This window comes from Hydra viridissima, unplaced genomic scaffold (genome assembly GCF_058129835.1).
Source record: "Hydra viridissima isolate aposymbiotic clone 2 unplaced genomic scaffold, HvirCarnegie_v1 scaffold_6, whole genome shotgun sequence".
Taxonomy (NCBI): domain Eukaryota; kingdom Metazoa; phylum Cnidaria; class Hydrozoa; order Anthoathecata; family Hydridae; genus Hydra; species Hydra viridissima.
In genome coordinates, this window is record NW_028324305.1 from 14,169,016 (window position 1) to 14,195,652 (window position 26,637).

General features: G+C 27.4%; 2 protein-coding genes across 3 annotated transcripts; one reads left to right on the plus strand and one right to left on the minus strand.

The window, feature by feature from the left end:
- Positions 1-4,261: 4,261 nt before the first annotated feature.
- On the minus strand, positions 4,262-6,022 carry LOC145190413 (uncharacterized). Its single transcript, XM_080067265.2, has 4 exons — positions 5,855-6,022; positions 5,680-5,762; positions 5,450-5,518; positions 4,262-5,327 (listed from the first exon to the last, which is right to left on the minus strand). Exons 1-4 carry the CDS (start codon positions 5,894-5,896, stop codon positions 5,159-5,161), a joined length of 363 nt encoding a protein of 120 aa, XP_079923391.2. The 5' UTR covers positions 5,897-6,022; the 3' UTR covers positions 4,262-5,158.
- Positions 6,023-7,960: 1,938 nt separating this feature from the next.
- On the plus strand, positions 7,961-25,284 carry LOC145189788 (ceramide synthase 5-like). 2 transcript variants are annotated; one of them, XM_090090856.1, is made up of 12 exons: positions 7,961-8,077; positions 11,674-11,781; positions 11,953-12,069; positions 14,291-14,430; positions 15,030-15,230; positions 17,781-18,126; positions 21,781-21,876; positions 22,345-22,473; positions 22,563-22,669; positions 22,799-22,889; positions 22,979-23,044; positions 24,380-25,284. In XM_090090856.1, the coding sequence occupies exons 5-12, from the start codon at positions 15,043-15,045 to the stop codon at positions 24,449-24,451; spliced, it is 1,095 nt and encodes a 364-aa protein (XP_089946982.1). In that variant the 5' UTR covers positions 7,961-8,077; positions 11,674-11,781; positions 11,953-12,069; positions 14,291-14,430; positions 15,030-15,042; the 3' UTR covers positions 24,452-25,284. The 2 variants fall into 2 exon arrangements, with proteins under 2 accessions (XP_089946982.1, XP_089946981.1); XM_090090855.1 differs by lacking the exon at positions 7,961-8,077 and adding an exon at positions 10,573-11,461.
- The last annotated feature ends 1,353 nt before the right edge of the window (positions 25,285-26,637 follow it).

Sequence of the window (26,637 nt, forward strand, 5' to 3'; positions counted from 1 at the left end):
CTGAAATTTACAGCGATATTGCGCAAAACAAGCAAACTGCTAAAGTGCCAAAGTTCTATCTGCAACTTTATTTAACTAATATTTAGTTTGACAAGGTTCTAACATTAACTTCATAATCTCTTGCTGGTTTTTATTAACTATTATGATAGAGAATTTTATACCCATCAAAAATCATAAAAAATAGGTCTAAAAATCAACAAAAAGTGTTCTAATTTGACACCGATGTAACTATTTTAACTTGTTAAATAAAAAATATCAGTAATATTAAAATTTAAACAACTTGTAATAAAACTTTTTTGTAGCAATAATAAAAACCAGGCTGCGTAGTTAAAAGAGAAACCATGAGGAAAACAGTTGTAGTGAAAATACAAATAAAAACTGATGACCACGCTGAAAAACAAACTTTTTCAAATAGGAATTACGCCTTTAAATATTTTTTTCATGTAAAAGGAGAAAAAGTCCGTGTTTGCAAAACATTTTACCTAACTATACTGTCAATTTCGCAAAAGCTAATTTACACAGCTCACAACACCAAAGATGTTAAAACAAATACTCCTGCACAAGATCTACGAGGTAAAATCATGAAAGGCAAACGTACACCGCACAGTGCACAAAAACGTACACCAACTCAGCTAGAGATCACATAAAATCTTTTCCAACAGTTGAGTCACATTGTCGTGTAAGTACCAATAGAGAATGCCTTGAGTCACACCACAATATTTAAAAAAATGTATAATCTTTACAAAGAGAAATGTATAAACGAAAATGTTGAGCCAGTAAAAATATCTATTTACTACCATATTTTCTCCACCGAGTTCAATCTTGGTTTTCACATTCCCAAAAAGGATAGATGTGACCTTTGTGAGAAGTTTAAAGTTGCTGAAAACACTGATACTATGTCAGAAAAATTAAGAGAAGACTTAGAAAGACATCAAGTTTTTAAAAAAGAAATGAGAGATATACGTGCTAAAGAAAAAAAAGATAAAAATGTTCCGGTTTTACTTTTTGACCTTCAAAATGTTATTTTGACTCCGCATGCAGAAATTAGTTCCCTTTTTTATCTGAGAAAGCGAAGCGTGTATAATTTGACAGCTTATTTTTCAACAACCAAAAAAGTGTACTGTGCATTATGGACTGAATCAATGGCGGGAAGAAGCGGCAATGATCTTGCCAGTGCCTTTTGCAAAATTTTGAGTGATGTGGTGGAGGAAAACGACGTAAGTGACTTAATTACTTGGTCTAACTCTTGCGTTCCTCAAAATCGGAAAAGTATATTATCAAATGCTGTGTTACATTTTTAAAGAGACAATCCTAACATTAATTCAATCACTATGAAATATTCCCTTCAGGTCATTCATGCGCCCAAGAGGTGGATCATGTCCATAGGGAAATTGAAAAGCTCATGAGGAAAACTGATTTTTATAGTCCAATTGGATTGATAAGGATGTTGAACCAAGTTAACAGAAAAAATCCTTTTTGAATCATTCAAATGAAACCACATAATTTTAAGGATTTGAGTTAACAGAAAAAATCCTTGTCGTATCATTCAGATGAAACTACATGACTTCAAGGAGTATTCAGTAACAGCAAAGCTGTTTAATTACAAGTCAGTTCCTTTTTTTAACGTTGCTGTTCTAATATTTGCTTAAATATCTCACATTATACATTTTAAATCTAGCCATGATTCAAAATTGTACAAAGGAACTTGTAGACTTAAAAAATATATATATATATAAGCTGCATTTCCGTTTATGCCTCTCGAGGACAGAGATTACTATCGAGTTGTTCTTCACCTATAAAATAAACATGAAAAGCTTTTAAGGGTTGTACTTTATGTAAGAAAAATGAGCAAACAAAATTTTGTAACGTTGTTTTGTGACTGAAGTAATAATCTAATTTATAAAAATTAGCTTTTTATTATATTATTGTTTCAGTTACAAAGTTTAAAGTAACTAACTGCTTCAGTCACAAAATTTCAAAGTAACTAACATGTTTCTAACTACCGTTAAACAGCAGTTAGAACCTTGTCATAGTGAGAATATGATTATTTCACTATGACAAGGTTCTAACTGCATTTTGGGGGTATTCATTTTTCTATGAAGAGTGAAACATTTTTTAATAAAAAATAGTTCTACTTGTAGCAAATGCTTATGTTATCATGAGTAAAAAATATTATCGATGGATTTTAATAATTTTTTATGGTAGGAATATAACAATTTTTAAAATTGATTTACTCAAAACTACTCGCGGATCAGTTAGAACCTGGTCAAACCAACGCGACGAATTGGCAAAAAGCAAAAATTAATTTAAAATCTATTTCCGTTAAATTTTGAAATATGAAAAACCTACACTTTGTAATTAAAAAGTCTCAAATAAACTTTAATGTATATCAATCGCAGTTTGTTAACTGGCCATCTTTCATTTTCTTTATTTTTCTTTATTTTATTTTATTTTTCTATGGTTTTAATACTGTGCATGAGTTTATGTCATCTAAATAAATCTCTCAATGATTAGCCCAAAAGACTCGTTTCTTGTGACTAAAATATGTTTCTTTTTTCCATGGCTCTGCCTTTCTCATCAATCACCTTGGAGTTAGGATTTTTACTCGTTTCTTATTCTTATATGCAATTTCGTCATTTAATTTCATAAACTTATAATAGACTATCATGTTTTCTTTAAAGATATAGTTTAAAATGAATGATCAATTCTGTATTGTTACTTTTTTTCAATATCATATTTAGAATTTTATAGAAATTTTCTAGAGTGCGGTTTTCAAAAATTCTTAAACTTATTCCATCTTCTTCATCACTGGCACCAAAGTAACCATCGCAAAGCCGTCTCTTAGGCTATATTCAGGCCGCTATTTATCGGGGTCTTTTTCAGTTTCGGTTTTTGGTGCTGTTGCCATCGAGGGTTAATCGCGGTGTAGCTAATTTTCTTTAGTCTTCTTATTCTTCAATTTTTTTTGTACAAACTTAGAAGTTAACTAAGTGGGAATTAAATTATTGTGAGTAGCTATTATAAGAGCCAAAGATACCGATGTGAACAGCAGTGGTGATAAGTTTTACTGCATGTGAAATTCAGAGACTTTAAAGTTCAACGTTTTGTGATCGATGTCTAGTAATTATCTATTTTAATCGGATCGAGGATGCCTTTGAAGTCTTGAGCCAAATCATCCCATACGCTTTTATTTTCACATTTAAGATTTGACATTACAACATCCAAGGTTACGCTCACCGTAAATAATTTGATAAGCGAATTTAATTGCTTAACTTTTGCTCCAAATTATATAGAACGTAGACCGTATGCTAAATAGCCAGCTTAGTAAAATGTTAGCATCGGTTAGCAGAACAACCATTTTCGTCAGTCAAATTTTTTTATAAAAATCTGTGGTCTGTATGAATAAAACTGGTTTAAATTGGCTGGATTTTAAATGTTCTTCTGCTGAAAAGGATTCGCCGTTTTCTCGCATTTTTAAATTAAACGACTAAGGTTGTTAAATTTAATAATGTGAGACTTTTTAAAGACTTTAAAACGATATGTAAGGTTTGTGTAGACAGTGTTTAGTAAACTTTTATTGGTAAACTTTTTCTATTGCTTTTAACTATTCAAAACGAAGTCAGAAACTTTGTTTATAAATATGCTGATCTCTGTGAACATTTTTTTTATCTACATAAAAGATAGCAGAGATTATTCAAGATCAATTGAAGATCGCATGAAAATTATTCAATGATTTGGGACTTTTGCTAGTTTTCCACTTTTCACTGAGAAAAGGAGAATGGATCTAGGATAAATTAGCATCTGAAGTAAAGTGAAGCAAAGATATCCAGTGTTAACTAAAAATACTTAATGAGTTTAAAGTGGTTTTTATACATAAAGTTTGACGTCTTAAAACCTCTGCCACTGCCTCATCAAATAATAACTTAATTTTTATTGGAAGACAAACTCACGTTCTCCAAAAATATCGTATTTTAGATGAAAAATTAAAGAGTAAAACAATGCACAAAGTTTGTATTTAGGTCATCAATTTATAAACGACATAATTTTTTTATTACACGCATAAAAATGACCATATTCGTTAAGGCTCCATTTATGCATACCAGACAAGGAATAAAATCAAACGGTTATCAAAATGAAATCAAACACTTTACTACTTGATTATTGATGATTCGGAACAACTTTAATCTTTTAAATTCGGAAAGATGATAGAGCTTTTACAAGAGAGTAAATTTAGGTTTAAAATAAGAAAATTTCGAAAAAGTTATTATCGAAAAGTTTTTTTATATTTTCAGTCAATAACATCTTACAAACGCAGATAAAATCTTTTTGTCATAAAGATCTTTTTTATCCCAAAATAAAAAAAAATTTATGAAGATATAGTTTTTCTACAATTCCATTGCGCACATAAAAATATATATTCCGACTCTTCTCTGCCGTCTAACACATACATGCATACATACATACATACATACATACATACATACATACATACATACATACATACATACATACATACATACATACATACATACATACATACATACATACATACATACATACATACATACATACATACATACATACATACATACATACATACATGCATACATACATACATACATACATACATACATACATACATACATACATACATACATACATACATACATACATACATACATACATACATGCATACATACATACATACATACATACATACATACATACATACATACATACATACATACATACATACATACATACATACATACATACATACATACATACATGCATGCATATGGGAACTAAATTTTATTTTTTTCATAAGTTAAAGTTTAATTAAAAGGAAAATCATGAAAGTGCGAATTTTTCAATCATTCAACCCGTGCTTATTTCTACTAACGCAACTCGCTTGCAAAACTGTTCGCAAAATTGATTTATATATGTTAATTTTGTTGGTAATTTAGTATGGTTTATGGCTTTGAATGAAATGCTATATGGTATGCTAGATTTAGCGTTTAAATATTTTTTGGATCTTTATAGCCAGCCCAAAAAGTTGACTACTCTGCGTTACTATATGGAAAAATAATGCGTTTGCTGATACTCATGTTAAAATTCCGTCGCATTTTAGAAAAAACCATGGTGGAATAGAAATTCTCTACAGTTCATCGGTTCGGATATCAATCTTATCATGCATTTTTCTCTGCTCTCTCAAACCTAGGTCTTTTAGCATTGGTGCTTGCCAAACTTTCACAGCTTTTTTTTTTTTATAGCTCCAGTAAAAACTGCCAGAACAGCAAAGCCCCAATACAAAAGTAATGATTACCCTCAAACAAAAAATATTTAAGTTAGTCATTGAAAAATCTTACACGTTTTTGCTTACAGCTTCATAGTTAATAGTGTACTAGCAAATAAAGTCAAAATTTAAAAAGTCAATTTTCGAGCTTACCAAAAGTACCAAAGAACATAAAATTTTCGGCAGCAACCAGTCGAGCAACAAAATGTAATTGGCGTGCACCTATAATTCAAAGCATGCACATGGTTTTTAAAAATAATTACTCCCAAAAAGTTGAAGTTTGTGAAACTTAAATATTGACAAAAATTACAGAGAGATAATAAACTACTTACTCATCAAAAGACGCTCTACAAAATCTAGTGAATCTACAAAATCTTACTTACGTATACGGCATAGAAATTGCTTTTGTATTGTTTCCTATTTTTACTTCTTCTAATCTATTACATGTATCGTCTGTATTAACTTCCTAGAAAAAAAGACTCGGTTTCTTTTTGATAAATATCAATAAGTTAGTGTATAAGATAAATTTAAAATTGGTTTAAAATAAGTTGTGCTTACCGTCATCAGCAAAAGAATTTGAATTAGAAGCGCGAACATCATCTGCCTGATGTATTTAAAACCTAATTCTTTTTTTTTAAAAACTTACGTTTGCATCAAGTTCGTAAATGTAACAAGTAATAATTATTCTACTTAAAAGTTTAAATATGAATGAAGCTCTATTTACTTTCGTTTGACTGAATTTGAATGATAAAACTTAGCAACCTACAAATACTTTATAAGAAATCGTGCAATATAATTTTTATTGACGTATTGAACTGAAATTTTATAGTAAGAAATTTTTAATAGGACATACAAATTATGCGTTAAATGTTTTTCGAATTTTCAAATTTCAATAACTTAACAAAAAATCATTACTTTAAAACGCAAAGGAGGTTAAATTAAAACATAAAGAAATAGTAATAGGTGGTTTATATAATTAGCTATGGCCCAATCTTCATTGAATATATAGCATTAAATCCTCGAACTTCATAAAAACTTTATTTAGCTTGTTCTTAAAACCATTTCATCGTTTATTTATTTAGCCGCGATGACCAAAAGCTCACTGAGTGGTAAGCCACTTTTTGCAGCAAATTACAATTTACAGTTTTAATGTTGCTCTATTGCACTCTTTCAATAAAATCGTTAACGGGTAATGCATAATTTATCGGACAAAATAAAATCTTTGATATCTTATTTATGAATAAAGAAAAAAGCTATTATGATTTTTTTTTCTAAAATGAAGTATTTATTTAGGAATAAAAATCAGTTATTTCTAATGTGAAAAAATTCCATCATCTGTAATAGATCTCAATTTCGTGTTGACACCTTTTATAAGCGATTGTAAAAAATTCAAATCAATTTCTTTAATTTGAATCAATCAAGTTAAAATAAACTGATTTGAAGTTTGATAACCTCCTTTGTATACCTTTTAAGTCAAATTTCCCCAAAAGTTCTCAATTAATTGTGCATTTGGTGGGTTGGATTCCTTATGAACATAATTGGCAGATTCGTCCATCCAATCTAGGGAATCTTTAGAGGAATGAGAGCTTGCTAAATCTAGACAAAATAAATAGTCAAAGTTGCCATGATAGTTGTGAATGAACGGAACAAGTTGTTTTTCTAAACATTAATATAGATTGATGTATTTATTGCTACAGCCTACGACCTGATACGGATTGCCGTATCATATGTTAATCATTTTTTTAGAAATTTTTCTTTTTGTAACATTTTTTTTTTTTGATGTTTGCATAGTATTCAGAATTTTCACGCATGTTGCCACCTGTAAAACAAAAATGTTTTTCATCTCATTGAGTGATCAGAAGTAATGTCATGCTATAGAGCTGGTTTAAAAATTTTTTTTGTTTTTTTAGCTTGCTTTTATTTGCTTACATTTTTTTGCTTTTGTATTTGGGAGAATTTTTACTTTTCTGTATTGAATATTCATTTTTTTTAATTGACGTCCAATTGTCAAATAATTTTACCGAATCCAAGACCCAATTTTCTCTGACTGACCCCAAAAAAACATCGAGACGTTTTCGAAAAGATTTTTGCATTTAACTTTATTTTAAATAACAAAATAATCATTTCAGAGATTCTATTTTTACACATGCATCAAATCACATAATTGTTTTATTAGCTAGAAAAATTCGATAACTTATGCATCAACTATTGTCTTTTGTCGGAAAAGGACTCCAAATAGAAGATTCATATTCTAAGTGCTGACGTACAAGTGAGACGTTTAGCAATATAACTATATAAGCATTCAAGAATGAAAATGTGTCTGTTCTATTTCTACCTAATTTATTACTTTGAATTTCTTTCTTAGATTCTAATCTTACAATGTAAATATTTTTTTACATTCTTTATCATAATATACTATATAAATTTTTTTACTTTGTGATTTTATACACGAAATATGATACAGACTTGGTTTCTGTAATAGTAGAAGTGAATTTATTTTTGGAATGTTAAATCTATATTTAGAATGAATTAATCCCGCTTTAAAGCGCAAGCGGTTTCTATATGTAACAAGTTTTCTTTGCATAGAACCAGTATCTTATTTCTTATTTATGACAATTGAAAGCATACATGAAGTTTTCAAAATGAATGTTGTTTCCAGACACTGTTTAGTTGAAAACTATAAAGAAATCTTCTTCCGTTTAATTTGGTCGTTGTTCAACTCTAAATTTCGCAGAGCCAGTTAGAGCATCCCGCCATCGGAAATTGCGTAAATGCACAGAGGTCAGAACATTTTCAAAACACTAATAGATTGAATTTAACAACTATTTATACATTTCTTGTACCAATATGTTAGCCTTTTATAAAAATTACTTTAAAAATATAAAAATAAAAATTTAGTTATAAAAATGACAAATAGAATCTCACATTAACAGCCATGGTTTGCTGGATTTTAAAACACATTTTTATAAATCCTCACAAAAAAATTTCGTCACACAAATAACTTTGATTAATTTTGAACTTGAAATTGAAATAAACAAAATTTCAAACAAACTTTAGATGCTTTCATCTTCAGTATCAGAGTGAAGTGGCGAGTTTACTTTCTACAAAAAAAAACGTCGACATCTTTTGATGCTTTTTTTTGTTCTTTCTTCCCGTTCTTCTTGCTGCTACTGTTTTTTTTGCACAATCGGATCACTTATTTCCATTGATCTATGAAAAATCAAGTGGTACATTTTATTTAATTGTTTCTGATTATTTTTTTTATGACACAATTACTTTATTTTAGGCCAGAATCAACTTTAAAAAGCTCAGATAAAAAATAACCCAGTCATAGAAAGTCATTTTTTATGTGTTAAAAAAACAAGCTAAGTCAAAAAGATCCCACTAAATTATTAATCAAATAGAGATGTTTCGTGAACTTAACGAAAAAATGTCTTTTAATACTACTTTACTTTTCTCTATTCTTCGCCTGGTTTCCATAGTTCATTTCTGACCTCTGTAAATAGTTTCCACCCATAAGTTGGTTAGTTGGTAAATCGTACTGTTTTTTTTGAAAGTACGATAAAGTAAGTCATTGTAGACTTACAAACGCTAGAGTTTGTTCAATCCAAATAGATGCCACAACTTTTGAAATGTTATTATTGTTGTTTTTTTTTTCCATCAGATTTTCAGTATTTTGAGCATTTCTCTTTTCCACTATACTGACTCTTTTTATTCTTAAATAAATATAACATTGGCAAATAAAACATTAAATGAAATTTGCTGTATTACATTATGGTCATATAGGGGTGGAGGGGGGGAGGGGAGCACTGGGGCCTTTTGGCATGGACCTCATGATAGATAATGGCCTCTAAATTCTTAAAGCATAAAAACTTTAGACATTCTATAAATCCTAGCTCATGTATCGGTGCTATGATTCAGTGCTATGATTCAGTAATATTTCAGTAATATCGGTGCTATGATTCAGTAATATTTTAATGTTATTATTTTAATTATTATAACAACCATTAATATCATTAATGTAAAAACAAGCTATTTATTAGTTATTTAAATTTTAGCATGTTATTTATCGTGAAAATGATTATCCGTTGTTTTAATAACCGAGAAAATTTGCAAATATATGTTATTTATTATCATCATGGTTTCATCTTCAAAAATGTAATATTAATTTATGTTTAATTACTATTAATATTTATAATATTTATAATTATCAACTTTTGATTTAATCAAATAGGAAATAATTATTTTGATACATAAAATCATTTGCTTCATTCGCTCAACAATATCACTTGTTGTAGTTCTTGAAAACTTTAGTGACACAATCTGATGGCCGAAGTGTAAATAGTGATATTTCTTTGCCAAAAATAATTGAAGTGCATTCAACTTGTTACAGGTAACAAAAGCGAAATATGTACAAAGTTTGTAGTGAAGGAACAAATTCAAGAGGAAATGGCCGAAGGTTTGACACTGAAAGAGCAAACAAATACAAGGATATAATGACTGCGTCTGCGACCAATTTGAACTCTTTGGTAGAATAAATATTGGAGCTGTTGAGAAGAATAATGCTAGCCAAATGGATTTGTTTCTTAAAAAGGGTTGCTTCAATATTCTCAGTACTATTTTACGAGATCCAGCTTCCTTTGCGCTTTCTCACAAAGTTTCTTCCAAACAGTGAGACATGTACAAGAGACTGGAGTAAAGAGAAACAATCTATTTTTTTGTGTGTACCGTACTTTATTGCCAACAAAAGTAATGCAAATCAGTCATCTTTCAGTGCGCAATCTGAATCAAATATTGTCAGTGGATGAAGAAAGTTAAAAGATAAGATACCATCTCATGAGAACTCAACTTTACGTAAACAAAATTATATAGCATGGAAATCAGCCAGTAAAGAAGCAAGAACTAAAAAGTCTGTTGATTACCTTCTATTAACATAGTTTTCTGCTGAAAACAAATACTGGATGAAGATTCTATGGAGAATACTTGATGTCGTACTATTTCTATCTGAGGGTGAATTAGCATTCTTCTGTTTCAGTAATCACTTAGCTGAATTAAAAAATGGAAAATCTTAGGGGGTAATTGAGCTTCTGGAAAAAGTTCCCAAATCACAACAAAGTTATAAGCCCCTGCATACAAATTAATTATGTTAATCTCTGTTGAGCCTTTGTTCATACCGCAATCATTAATGAAATTTATATTGCTAAGTACTTTTAATTTTTCAATTGTTCAATTGTTCCCACTCCTGATTGTTTCGACGGATTGAACAAACAACTTTCATTAAACGATATTTAAACGTAGTTGATGGATCCAAAGTTAAAAAAATGTCTGTAGAAGAGAGGTTTCACATATTTGAAAACTTCACGAAGGAAAGTGTCAATGATGTTGCAAATTGTGTCCTGAAAAATTTTACAGAACAGCTGTATTGGTTTGGTCTATGATAATGATGGATACATGGCGGAGAACTTGCTGTCTTTTTTCAAACTGTGAAAAAAGACAGCAAGAGTTCGCACAACATGTCAAAAGCAGTGCACAACATGTCAACAACCAAATGGTCGGCTGGTTATTGATAGTGTCAAACCATTTGTTCAGCATTTGCATGAAATGAAGAACGTGTTAAAGGAGATGGAATCTCTCAATCTTACGGTAGATGTTCAAAATTAGCTTCGATCAATTCATAAGTGTACGTCGAAGTTTGGATGTATTCTGTTGTCAACTTTTTGACCGAAACGAATTATGAAACCAAAAGTTATCAATTAAATGCAAGATGCTACACTTGATTTTTCACTGAGACATTTTTTTACCCTATTTGGTTTCTTATTTCAAATCAATACTCTGAGTAATGAAGAACTTTCCTCTGCTGCAGATCAGTATTGTGAAAGATACTCCAAAAACATTTCAAGGGAATTTTTTGAGGAACTAATCTTTCTGAAACAGATATATTCCGCAAGCCTCGCTATTTGTTTCAGTGAGAAATTCTTAGCAGAGCTGCTATGTTTTTTAATGTCCTTGATGAAAATGAAGGGAATACCTATGACGCAAAAATTTTCAAACATTCAAGCGCCAAATGTCTTCACATAAGAAGGTTTTACAGCTTAACATCAGATATTTAATATCAACGAAGCATTATTAATTCTCCTAGTATGCAGCCATAATAGGAAAGCACATGTATAAATTATCTACTTGATTGGATAGCATGTTGTTGTTTTTTTAACTTGTTCATATTTTTATGGACCCTTTAGTCTTAATGGCCATGAAAAAGAATATAAGTTAGAGAAAAACTGATTTTTAATCAAACCATCAACTTTTTGTAATTTTCTTCTGTTTACACAGCAATCCAATTTTTTTTTTTTAAACCGTTTTAATCTTTTTAATTGCAGGGTTTTAATCACAATAAAGTGCGCACAACTTCTGTCGTGTACATAGAGTAAGATATTGACGACAAATAAAAGTTAAAAAAAACTGGCTATAATCAGCATTTTTAGCGCGTAAGTACGAAGTAATGAACTAATATTTCAAATACAGTTTTTCAATTTTTTTATTTCTGCTACTTTAAATTTTTATCTTTACAACTTTTAAAAATTTGTTACAGATTTTGTTACCTAAAATTTTAACTTCCAGAGAATCTTTACTATTTAGTAATAATTTAGCATTATTAGGTATCCATACCAGTATATTAGAGATGAGGATGCACCATAAATTCAATGATGCAACGATCAATCGAAAAATCAAAATTATCAATAGCTAGTTTATGCGGTTGTAAAAAACACCACTTGGTAAGAATTTACAAATAAATTTATTTGTTATTTAAAAAAAATTTTCAAAGCTATTTATGTAGTTATTCATAGGTTATTTACATAGTTCATACTCTTGTTTTTTAATTTTGGGCAATTATTTTCAGACGAGCATTAACTGCAGTTTTTACTCGAGTGAAAAAAATTTACTTTACTAGAATATAATTAAACTTATAATTGCGTTTGATTCTAGAAATATTCACGAGGTCTACTTAAGTAGTTTATCATAACATTAAAATGCTTCTTCCTTGGAACATTTTTTTAACGATTTACTACAGACCATTATCCTAAATAAAACATACCACGTAAACGTGACGTTGCTAATTACTAACACGTTCTGCGTTTGTAAATTTAGAAATTTAGGTACGCGGGTATCTGGCTCAAACTGTTTGATGTTTATTTTGTATTACTATTTAAAAAATTAAAACTCTTATGTTGTATAACTGAAATCGAATGTTCAAAGATTCTCTTGCTTTCGATCTATTCCTTGATTTTTTTAAATCAGTGATACGATTGAGTCTTAATTAAATTCGATATATAGCGACGGAAATTGAAAAAACTAAAATTAATTACTTTTTTCTTAAGAAATATTGCTGATCGTTCTAACTTTCGGGATTTGTGAAAAAAGTATGCAATAAGGTTCAGAGCATGCGTTTTAATCTAAAAAACGTAAACGAATAAACTTTATGTAAAACTCATTTATCCAATCGCCATTTAACAGATAGTGAGTTAAAAAACGATTGGATAAACGAGTTTGAAATTTGAAACTCTGTTTAACTATATCACCGTTTAATGATTTTGAAATAATCATTAAACATAAGGGTGGGGATGTAAGGAAACGTTAAGTGCAACCGGTTGTAGGACACAATTACGAGTTATAAAATGCTTGTGAAAAGCAAATAAATATTGTATTTTACAATCAAATGATTAAAATACCTAATAACCTATTGTAAGAAACACAAATATCATTTAGTTTGAACTTTTTTGTTTAAATATAAATAATTTTTCTTCTCAATCCAATACATTCCCGTTTCTTCTTCCTTGTACTAAATATATTGGTTAATGTCCTATAGATCTCTGTAAGGCGATAATTTTCAATCATTTAGTTATTTAGCATTCATCATTGCGTTTAAACAATTTTTTTTTTTTTTTTTTTTTTGCCAGGAAATACTTGGCATTATTTAAATCATCTCAGTAGAACGTAACTTCTCATTTTCTCAAAAATTATTTTTGGAGTTTTATCGACTTTTCTTAATGGACTAATACATATTGCTTATATGGTTGAACTTATGATTTTTATTTGAGTTGATCATAACGAATGTTGTGCTCGAAAAGATTATCAGCGCACAATGTAAATCCCGAACCGAAGAACGCAGAAATTAATATATATATATAATTTCAAGAGTGTAAAAAACTGAAATTTATTGTTTGTCATGATCATGTGGTAGTCATGAATAATATCAATAATAATGTTTACAAGCTAAACATATCTTTTCTGCAGCAAACTGATAGCACGTTTATCTTAAGTTATATTTCATTTTAAAAGGCTTGCTTCTTGTTTACGATTCTTTTTTTTTTGAAGATATGGTTCTGATAGAATAATTTTTCATTCCCTGAGACGATCCTTTTTTAACATTGTGTCTTATATTGTAGTTTTACAATCAATTTTTCAGGTTAAGGTTATGAGAAAGGAACTCTTAAACAGAATATTTATTTAATTATTTATTTTGACTAAAACAGCGATGTGATTTAATTTAAACTTTGCTTTTAAGAAATATTTCCTAGAACTTTTTGTTTACGAAGTTTATAAAGGAAAATTTTAAAATTTTCCTTTACGACCATTTTGAAAAATTATATATTCAAAAAATATTGTGCGTTAGTAATGTTTATTCTTACATTACAAGTATGCCTAACTAATATCAAAACATTTATTACTTGGGGGATAAACGAAAAAGGGTTGTACGAAATTTTGCTGTTTGCATCCATTTCCGGTTGGGCAAATCCCGCATAAACAACTGCTGCAAGCTTATTGTTTAATTATTCGTGTTGTTTTAAAAAAGTCGTGTTCAATTAAATAAATGATTGGGTCTGTGATTTGTCATTAAACACACACACACACAAAATAAAAATCCGTAGTGTGAATTAATTTAATTTACTTACATCTAGCTAACCAGTTTTTTTTTTTTTTTTGTTTACATACCAGCTTATCTGTGATAAATTGTGACGAAATGTGTTAGATGACACAAATTCATCACTGGTGGTATGGAGCAAAAGTCTATTTTGGTGGAATGTAATTTATGCGGAGTGTCATACAAATTTGACCAGGTTTAGTGTTTAACAAAGGTAAGTGACGGATATAAAAGTGAAGTGTATAATGAAAGCTAAATAAAACTACTTATGGCTGCTATTTAGTTAAAATTAAAAAAATCGACAAGAAATCAATTTTAAAAATTCTCAAACTAGAGGTTTTTAATAAAATATTTTTGCTGTTTTTTTCTCGGTATATTCTTTTAAGTTTTACAATCTAATATCTCAACTAAGTTTTTCCTTATTAGTGATTTTATTTTACTCTAATCAAGCACTGACTTTAGAATAAATTTTAAAAAAAATAATCCTTTGGTGCAACTAATATAACAACAAGTATATGTGTTCTAGCTAAATTAATCCTAGTTTAAGTTTTAGCAAATCTGGTAGTTGATATAATACCAATATCCAAATAAAATACAACTACAAATTTCCGATTTAATGATTAAGACTTTTCTCATCACTGTTGTGAGACCACTTCACTGCAGCAGCAGGTGTTTCAAATCAGCTATACTATTCATGCAGTATTATAATATTATAATATTAATATTATATTATTAATTGTTTTTCTTAATGGTTAAGTAATTGAATTTACTTGTAAGAATTTTTTTATTGTAATTTTCTTTAAAAATATTTAGGTATTACTAAACAATGAATATATTTGGAATGTTAGATGATGTTAATGCGTATATTTGGAATGAAAAAAAGTGGTTACCTGATGGTGTACACTGGAGTGATTTTAAATCAACTGTTGAATTTAGACGTCCACAATATACTGATATATATTATGCTCCTATACTTGCAGTTTTAATGCTGTGTTTAAGATATATATTTGAACGGTATGATTTATTTTATAAATAGATATGCAATAATATTTTTTTAAGAAAAATTTATCAAACCTAATATTTTTTGATAATGTATTTTCCATCAATAAATAAAGATTGAAAAATTTTTACTTACTTTTCAACTATATGTTAGGGTAATGACCCTAAAATTATAATAGTTCAATAACTTCTACCAAGAGAAAAAAAAAGGCATAACTTGTTTTATTCAAACAATCATTAAAACACATGAAATGGTATTTAAAATAATTATATTGATGAATGTAATTACTATTATTATATATTTTTATATAATAATAATAATTATATATTAGGTTCTCTTAACTCATCCAATTTTTAAAATCTGACAAAAAGTAAAAAAATAACATGTTGAAAGCAGTAACATAATTTTGAACTGCTGCATTGACAATATTAAAATTTATATCTAACCACATACTAAAGCTTGTTATTCTATCAAAGCATTGTAGAAATTGTAGAAATTCAGAATTTTTGGTCACAAGTGATAATAACTAAATTATTGCAATTATAACATCAATTACACTGATTAAATTTTTTTTCCTCCAAAACCTAAAGTTTTAGTGGTTAGAATTTGCAAAAGTTCTGTCATCAAAATGTTAAGGCCACATAAAGTTATTGGAGAACAAGTGCAAATTTGTTAACTGAGAACCAAAGTAACACTGTGTTGTATCCCACTATTGAAAAGGTGGTAACAAGCATATTGCGCTTAATCTTTCTAAAAATTTTATGAAATGTTTTATATACTCAGATCAGATAAATGCTGTTGAGTCATATTAAATTTAACTGATATCTTTTTTAAAGAACTTATTATTGAGCAGATTACTATTTTTTTTTACTTGTAAATTTATTTTTATTTTTTTTTAGGTTTTTTTTACTGAATAAAATTTAGAATTACTATTTCCAATATTAAAATTAGCATATAAAAGTTAATAAAAACAATGAATATATATATATATATATATATATATATATATATATATATATATATATATATATATATATATATATATATACACACACACACACTGTTGCTCAACAATTGAAATAAATATCCATCTTTGCCTCTTGCACACTCCATACAGAAGTTAGAAAATTATCATAATGTCAAAGATCTTCTTGACAAAATAATTTATGGTAAATTTAAGTGGAATGCTTGTGGTGATTTCATTTGCTTGCCTTCCTGCTTGGCTTGCAAGGAGATACAGAAAATATTCATGTTTTCTTTGCTTATGGGACAGCATAAGACAATGGTCATTATAAGAAAGTTCATTAGCCTCCACAAATAAAATTTCAGGGAGAAGTGTTAATTCTCACACAACCTCTACCATATTCCAACAAACTTTTGTTACTCTTACTTCTTATGAAGCTCTTATGAAAGTAAAAGTAAATTTAAAAAATATCAATATGATGGAAAGGGAAGTATGATTTTTAAATTATGGTAAAAAAAAGTATGAATATGAACATTAAAAAAAAAATGTTGCATGGTGTTAACAAACATTTTACAAGTTGTGTTCTTAGCAGTTTTATCAACAATCATTTTTCAGTAGTCAAATTTCTATTGATATATTGCTGTGAGTTAAACTTTAATATTTTGTCTAGCTTCAGTTCATACAAATAGGTTGTAGTAGTTTTAACATTTTAGCTGTGTTTCTTGTAAAAACCATACAAAAAGAAAATATATGCATTTCAATTTAAAAAAAAAAATAAAAAAATAAAATTTAAAGTAATTTTTTAACATTATTTTCAACTCTTTCTTTTGCTTTTAAAATACAAGTATTCATTTTTAACATGAGTGAGTTTTGTACAATCGCTACAATAACTTTTTTTTTTTATCTTTTTTTTTATTACTAAGTTTATGTTACTAAGTTTTATGTTACTAAGTTTTTTTTTAGTACTAAGTTTATGTTAATTTTAAAGTATGAATGTTTTTTTAAGTATTTTACTCAAGTTTGTTAAATTTAACCACTGGACAGGACTGCTGTTTAGTATGTCACTAAAATGCTTAATCAATGAATTATTCAATGGCATAATTATTTAATCAATGAATTATTTTGAAACTTATTTCAATTTTAAACATAAGCACTTGAATTACATACAAATATTTCTTATTAAACAATCCTAATTTGTAAAGAAAAGAAAATTTTAAAAAGAAAAAAAAGGAAACATACTTTGTTATTCATTAATTTGAAATTTCCTAAAATAGAATTAATGTTGATTCACATAAGTATGATAATGACCTCACAGCCTTAGCTAAAATGATGACCATGTCAATAAACATATTTTCCAAATAACTTTAATTATGGTTAACATTTTTTTAAAAAAATCTACTCTAAAAGTTTCTACAGTGATTTTCTGGTTCAACTTGTTTACTTATTATTTTCTACTTTACTTATCGAAGTTAGAGGTTTTTGAAGTTTTAACTTTAGAGAGAAAAGTAGTCAAATAAAATAAAAGAATTTAAAGGCAGTCTGATTTTTATCAAATCTTTGATCTTGAATGTTACTTTTCAATGTTAATGATTTTATTTAGATTCATCGCCATCAGACTTTGCTATTACCTTGGTATTCACAACAAAAATGATATTGTAATTGAAAAAAATAAATTTTGTGAGGAATTTTTTTTACATGTAACTAAGTTTCCTAAGCCAAAACAAGTTCAAGATCTTGCTGAGCAGTCAAATTGGAAAGAAGCAAAAGTAGTCAGTTGGTTCAAAAAGCGTCGAGCTATCACACAATCTCCATTGTTATCAAAAGCCACAGAATCTTGCTGGAGATGCTCAATATATTTGTTTTTATTTTTGTTTGGTTGTTACACAGTTTTGCCCTCTAGTTGGTTCTATAGTACAAAGACCTGGATGGAAGGAAAGCTTGTCAATGTAAGAAAGTTTGTGAAATGTGTTTTAATGACAGTTTTGTAAATTTTTTGCATATTTTGTGAACATCTTGACAATTAGCACTTCTATAATTTTACATCATTTTTTTTGAAACAAGAAGACTTGTATTTCAATAATAATCATTAAAAAATTATTATAGAATAATGAGTTTTTTAAAAAAATACTTTCATGCCATTATAAGCCACTATTGAGTTGTTTAAAAGTGTTTAACGTTAAAGACTATGGAAGTCTACAAAGTAGAAAAAATGGTGGTCTTCCCATGTATGTTTCAATTGTAAAAGTTTTGTTTATCTTTTTCTTAATGCTTATGGTATGTTAATAATATAAGGGAACACATATTGAAATTTATAAAAACATTATGCTATGCTACTGACTTTTAGTTTTAATAAAAAAAAAATGATGCACAAAAGTTTAAACGAATTGCAACATTCGAACAAAAAATGAAAAAAAAAGCAAAATTAATATTTGAAGTGTCCTCTTTTGTTTTTATAGCAAAGATAAACTCGTTTATGCATTGATTCAACTAATTTCATGCACATTTTTTGTAATAGCTTTTTTCTAATTAAATATTAAAATTTTTATAACATGTTCATATTCATTTTAAAGCTAATTACATTTTCTTTAATAAATAAAAAAAATTAAGTCAATATCATTTTACAGTTTTTCTTTATTAAACAAAAACCAAACATACTTGATAAAAATTCTGCAATCGTTTAAACTTTTGTGAATAGCTGTATTATATTTACTGTTAAATTACTAATTATATTTATTAAAAGTTCTTATCAAGAATTTCTGAAAAATCTACCAGGTAACTTGTGAATATATATATTGATCACATGGGCGCCGGCAGGCAAGGGCAAGGTGGGGCAGTTGCCCCCCCCCCCCCCCTGGAAAAGCAAAATAACAAATTTTGATATTCACAAAATTTCTTTTAACTGTTTATTTCGATATCTTATCAATTTAACTCATTTATAGTTTACTCACCGTAATGTAAATGACAACAGTTTAAATGAAATATTGCTATCAAATGCAATGACTTCCACGATGGCGGAAGCTTTTTTGTAAAGGCATATTTTATATTTTTAAAAAAAGATGTTTGAATGAAAGTTTAAAAAAAAATATGATAGAAATAGATCATAGAAAAATAAAAAAGGAATAAATAGAAAAAAACAATAGATAAAGGAGAAGTATAGAAAACAAAAAGAAGAGAGGAAGAAAAAAAAGGAAAATAAAAGAAATAATAATAAAAAAAAAAGAAATCGAATTACAATAACAAAGTTCTTACGCAAACAAATAAACTTCTAACTAACGAAGAAAGAATTGGATGCAGTGATCAAATTTTTTAAATTATTTTTATTCAATCTGACAAATGTTAGCCTATAATATTTTTTGAATGTTTACACAGCAACCATGAAATAAAGGTTCTTGCTCCATATTTCCACTTAAATTTAGATGGTAGATGATAGTAGAGATCAAAGAATAACTTTGAGGGAGTTTATTTGTGGTCTTCATTGGGATTATTACTCATTATTGCCAATAAATCAGTTTTGTTAATGAAACAGCTTAATTTTAATTATTCAATCTGTTATCAAACTAATATAATGACAATAATACATATTATGTGCTATTGATATTAGTTATATTAATGAAGAAAGATTTTTTATAGCTATAAATTTATATCAATAGTAGATTGTATGTACTATTGATATCAATAATGTTAACAAATTAAAATTGTGAAATACTATAAATGTATATGAATAGTAAATAATGACTAAAGTTTGTTTGATATTGTGTATCAGTGATGACAAAATTTGCAATAGTCAATGTACAAATATAGTTTTTGTAAATAACTATTTTTTTCTTGTATTGTAGTATGATATATACTTTGGTATAGCATAATAATTGTTGTTCCAGTAGAGCCAAAGATATGAAAGAGCAAAATTACACTTTCGAAGTTTAATTATTACTGAAACTTCTTTACTTTACCTAAAAAAACCTAAAGGGTAAAAAAGAATTTATTTGTGTATTTCAGTGTTACATAATTTATTACTTATAATAATATATATACTTAATATAAACAACAACAATAAGAATAATAAAAGTAGTAATAGTAATAATGATAATAATAATAATAATAATAATAATAATAATAATAATAATAATAATAATAATAATAATAATAATAATAATAATAATAATAATAATAATAATAATAATAATAATAATAATAATAATAATAATAATAATAATAATAAATAATAGTAATAATAGTAGTAATAATAATAGTAATAATAATAGTAATAATAATAGTAATAATAATAGTAATAATAATAGTAATAATAATAGTAATAATAATGATAATGACAATAATAATAATGATAGTGATAATAATAGTAGTAGTAATAATGATAATGATAATAATTGTCATCTTCCTCACACAGCAAAATTAAAACCATGTTTTAACCTATTGATTTTAATTGTAAATTTAAAATATTAAATTTCCATTCCAAAAAATGATCTTTATGGCCAATTTTCCAAAAATTGGCCATAAAGATCATTTTTTGGAATGGAAATTTAGTATTTTTGTATTTTTTTTTATTTTAGTTATAAATAAAAGAAAGGTTAGAACTGAGTGAATAGAAGGCTTTGATTCAGATAGATTTGTAGTTAGTGTTTAGTTTTTATTTATTTATATCAGGTCTGGAAATGTGTGATATTATAGGAAATGCTCCAATAATACTAATTAGGTTTGTGGGGGCATTTAGAACAAAATTTTTTACTATGAATGCGTTGCTAATTTTTATAAAAATATTTTAAAAATGATGATTTTAAAGTTAAAAAGATTTTTTTTGTTTGCTTTTATGATAATTTACAATCTTTGAATTACAATGTTCTATGCAAAATTTTAACTTTTTATAGAAAAAAGTAGTGATTATCTAAAAAATATGTTTACTTAAAATATGTATGATTTCTTTTTGTTAACAAAATACTTTTTTTTTTAAAATATAACTTTCTAAAGTAAGTTTAAAAAGAGTAATACTTTTAAAGTAATTAAAAAAAAAAAAGTGATACTTTTAAATAAAACCTAAATATTTTTTTTCCAACATTCAAACACCAAAACAATTCCAAGTTTGTAAATTTAACTGCAAAATTAACATTACATTGCATTTTTAATTTCTGTAAATGCAATTTGTAACTTTGTATTTCTCTTTGTAATGACTAATTCTGAAAGGGAATTTTCTGAATGTTATTAATAGATAAAAAGGCTACAACAACAAAAACAATTTCCAGACCTGTATATTTTAAATATTTTTCTTTTACTCAATCCTTTTATTTTCTAAATGAATTCTTGTTGCTTTATTTTTAGAAATTTGTTTCTTTAACTCTTATTCTTTTATTCTCCTTTTGAACAAATTCACTCTATCTTGACAAAAAATTAAAAATAATTGAACTGAAAATAGTATGTATTAATAATAGTATCAGATTGTTACTTTAAATATCAAAGTTAAAAACAAAATAACCACAATTTGAAATGATTGCCTTTGATATTTAAAATGAATTTATATTATTAGTAAATGCTATTGTTAAACATAAATATTGTTAAAATGACTCAAAATTCTAGCTTTCTTTATTTAGCAAGATTTTACTACACCAATGAGAATTTACTATTCTGCTGAACTGGCATTCTACACGTCTCTTTTGTTCTCACAATTTATTGATGTAAAAAGAAAGGTATCTTTTATTCATAATTTTACAGTAAAACTAAAGTCCTAATCAAACCTTAAAAATAGTTAAAAGCATAACATAAGCATGATTTTTTTTTTATCACATAACTTAAGTTATTAATGTGACAAATTAAAGTTTTTCTCTCAATTGATTGATGGTGTTTTTTGAAATCTTTTATAGTGATAAACTTTCATGTAATTCTTAATCATTTTATTATGTAGGATGAAATAAGAAATAAGGGCAAGGGTCTTAACTTTCTTCTCATCCCTGTGCTGTAAACTCAACATCATTCAAAAAATAGACTTTTTTAGAAAAATAATTTGTTTTGATGTTATAAATGGAATGAAAAGTTATCCTGGACAAATAATACTTGTGTTATAATAGCATTCATATAGTCTACTTTTTGTTTTAATTGCACATCTTTGTGCAAGTATTGGTTTCTTCTCTAAAAATATAATACATAATATTTCATAGGATTTTTACCAAATGTTTGTGCACCACATAGTTACTATCATTCTAATATTGAATTCCTTGATATCTGGTTTTACAAGAATTGGCTCTGTTATCATGTTACTTCATGATGCCTCTGATATTTGGTTAGAAGTAAGTGCTTTTTGGTTGTTTTTATTAAAATGTGTCTTTACAAAATTTATCTCATATAGATAACTGCCACATCACTGTTTTTATTTAAGGCTGCAAAAGTTTTCAACTATGCAAAGATGCAAAAACTTTGTGATGGGCTGTTTGTTGTGTTTGCAGTAGTATTTTTTTTGACACGTTGGGTTTACTATCCATTTTGGTAAATAACTTATTCAAATTTTTATGAAAAAAGAATTATTTTACATTTTCGTATAATTTTTTTGTTTGGTTTGGTAAGGTTTTTTCTCTTGAAATGATTTCTGTTAATTTAATTAGTTTTATTATCTAGGGTCATACACGGCATGGTTTATTACAGTTGGTCAGAGCTTGGACCTTTTTCAGCATACTACCATCTTGTTGGCCTTCTTTTTATCCTGCAGGTAAATTTCTAAATTCGCATGATTTTTGAGTTACTTTATAAATTTTAAAATGATTTTATGTTATGTAGGAAAGTATTGATACCTTTTAGGCTTTGCATTTATACTGGGGTATCTTGGTTGGTAAAATGGTTTACAAATTCACAGTATTAGGAAAGGTAAGGTTTTAACACATTGTACTTTTAATAGTGTTGTCAGTCTTAATATTATTGGCCTTAAAACAATATTTCATGTATAAGAATAAAATTAACTTAAGTTAATCTCAATTTATCAGGTGGGGAAAATTTATGTCAAATTTATGAAAATCAAGTTAAAACAATTGAAGACTACATGGAAAGGCCCCAGTTGTGAAACTGTCTTTAATTGTTTGGGAACACAAATGGGAAGATCCCCAGTTTGTGAAACTAGATGTCTATTTTTCCCGTCTAGTCTTCAGTTGTAAAATCCACTTGATATTACAATCAAATTGTGCCAAAAAATTTTTCACAACATTTTTCTGTTTTACTAATTTCTAAGTTTTATACAGCATCTAACCTCCAAAAAAAGTTTCTCTGATATTTAGTGATTCAAACAAGTCCTCTTTGACAAATCATCTACCTTTTAAACTTTAATGGTGACAGAGAAAATTTTTTTCTTATTTAACTTTTGGTTATTTCATATTACAAGTATTTGCTCTCTTTTTTATGTTGAAACATCAATACATGAAAAGTTCTAGATACTTCTAAATGTAATTGATAAGACAAAACTTCACGCAATGAATTTTGTTAACATTTATCTTAAGCACATAAAGCTGTTTCAGATAATAAAAAGGATTATCTGTTACCAAAAAAGAATCAATTGAATTTCTAAATATATAAGAAAAAAATAAAGGATATTTTAAAATTTTTTAATTGCAAAACAAATTTATATAAAAACTTTATTAAAGAAATAATGAATCCTTAAAGGTTTAATAAGAATCATTTGAATTTCTCTCTATATAAGAGAAATACAGGTAATCCATAAAAAAACTCATTGAAGTCCTTTGATACATAAAAAATAGTTAAAAGAACTTAAATATGAAAAGAAATTAATATTTTGGAAGCTTATCCTTTAAACAATTATTAGCGCCTCGCTTCAAATGGTGTTAACTGAATGTTTCTGAAACAAACAAGAAACCACAAGTGTCTGAATGATTGCTTAAAAAAATACTGTTTATGTCGTTTTAGAAGTGAAATTAAGATTGCATATACTACCTTTTTAAACAATATTTTTTAAATGTTAGAAATATGATATCTCTGAAGTCAGCTATCTGTAAACTTAACTTCCTTAAATTAGCTAGTTAAACATAGTATCACATGGAAAGTTATACTTGAAAATCGGCAAAAGATAAAAACCAATTATACACTGGACGGACGGACAGCACTTAAAGTTGCTCAAAAGTAAAATGAATAAAACTTAAGTGTATGTTTAATCACTTTGGCTTCTTTTTCATTTTTGATTGATTTCAAATTTAGGTTAATAAAGACGATCGCAGTGATGATGAAGACTCTGATGACGGCTCTCGTGCTTCGAAAAAGAAACGCTGATTCCTTAAAAGTTAATATCTTCATGTATATATATGAATATATGTTAATTTGATATTAATAGAAGAAAAAATTGATATTAATAGAAGAAAATTATCAAATCTTTATAGCATTATTTAAATTTTGTTTAACGGTTCTTTATATTAATATATCAGTTGCTTAGTAACGATAATTATAATGTAAACGTAAAAAGAAAATATCTTTTAAATGAATTTAATTTTATCCTTTGTGATTTTTACTTATTGACTGGACATTTTTAAAATTATTATTTTTTTACAAAATGATATAAATAACTTCTAACAATAAGCGTTGCGAATCGATTTTCAATGCAGTTGGTTTTTTTAATATTATCAATTGTTTTATCAAATTTGTGTTTATGAGGCTTAAGAAATTTCGTTTTCTTTGGTTTTATTTCCCTCAGTATTATTTTTCTACAGTTTGTATAATATTTTTAATTTTTTGATTAAAATAAAACACTAGAAAACAATCTGAGGAAGGGAGGTAAACTTTTGCAATCAAATACTCAAGTTGCTAAGAAACAATACAATTTTAGTCATAATGGTATTATTGGATTTTTCATGTTTCGTATGTAGAATGGTCTTTAAAATTTATTATTTTTTTGAATAATTGGTTTACTTTCTGTTGTTTTAGGTTATTTTGTTTTATGTTTATTTACAATTTTATTTTGTCGCTCACTAACAATCATTTACTTTTTTTTTCAAATATTCGTATAATTTTAATGGTATTAGAGTATGATTGCTTTAAGAACGTATATATTTAGCAGCAGGTGTTTATTAGAGGGTTTACTGAACTTAATAAAAGAGATAATTAATCAATGAAGGAATTATTTAATTATTCGGAGATGAATGTTTCTATGCCGTAGTCCTTTATAAGCTCAATCCTGAATTTCTGGTGCTGCATAAAAATATAAAACATTTGTAAAGATTTTTCTGACACAATATGCCGTAGGCTCACAAGATTCTGTTAAATAGATACTAGGTGACTAGGTCAAAGAACTTACCAAATGGAATGTTGTCAGAGGAAGGGGGCAGGAGTCCGGACTATGACATTGGCAAGGTGCTGTCTTTATTTCGATTGGGATCGCTTCTATAGATTTACCCTTTCCTTGTTCCTTCGGTTCTAGCTGAGCAGTTAAATTAAAATTTTTTTGAAAAATAGTTATAAATTGTGTCTTCATTATCTAAAACAACTTTTACACAATAAAAATTGATTTTAAAACTACTTAGTTAATTACTACTTACTACAACTTAGCTACTTATTTTTGTTAAAAGTGGAGAAAAAAACTAAACATGAAACCATGAATTTACATTCTGAATTTAAAATTTTCATTCAGTTCATTTGTGTATTTATATTGACAGATCATAGTTTACTAGTATGATTTTTTTTTCATTATATGCATTAGTTGTAGAATTTATTTATGAAAAATATGTTCTATTGTATTTTAGATGTTGTGAAATATTGAAAATTAGAAGTTAAATGTTTTTGAAATGGCATCATTGCGAAAATGCAAAAATGATCCTAATGTATTCTGTTTCATCAATTACAGACTTTGTTAAAAAAACATATTTGGCTTATTTCAAAGTTAAATTAGGGACTAAGATAAATCTTGGGCACCTCATATTGTGGGTAAGACGTACACAGAACATCTGTGTCAGTGGATAAATGGGATAAGAAAGTCCATAAAATTCGGTATCCTGGTGGTGTGGAGAGAGCAACGAGACCACAATAATGATTACTACTTTTATTTGGTTAATGTTCAGGGCATCAGCAGAAGCAACCGTAGTAAATGGATATATCCTGCTCTACATTCGATAAGACGACCTGTTCCACATTGTGACGAGATACAGGTCCCAACTTATTCGAGTCTGCCAGATATACCGTACGAGTTGGATAAATCTTAAATTGAAATCTATGGTGATCAAAAGGACATAAACTTCGAAAGATCTTCATCAATAAAATCAGGTTTCAGTCAGGAAGAGATGAATGAACTCATCAGAGACCTCGGTCAGTAAAGAAGCTAGCAGAATGGTTGGCATCCAGACTGGTCGATAAAAACTGTCTGTTACCGGGTACAGAAATTGCATCTCAAATGAGAAAAGGATTTTCTTATTTATTTCACAGAAGAGAACGAATTCGTCTTTTGTAAAAAATTAGGGGATAGTTGTTAA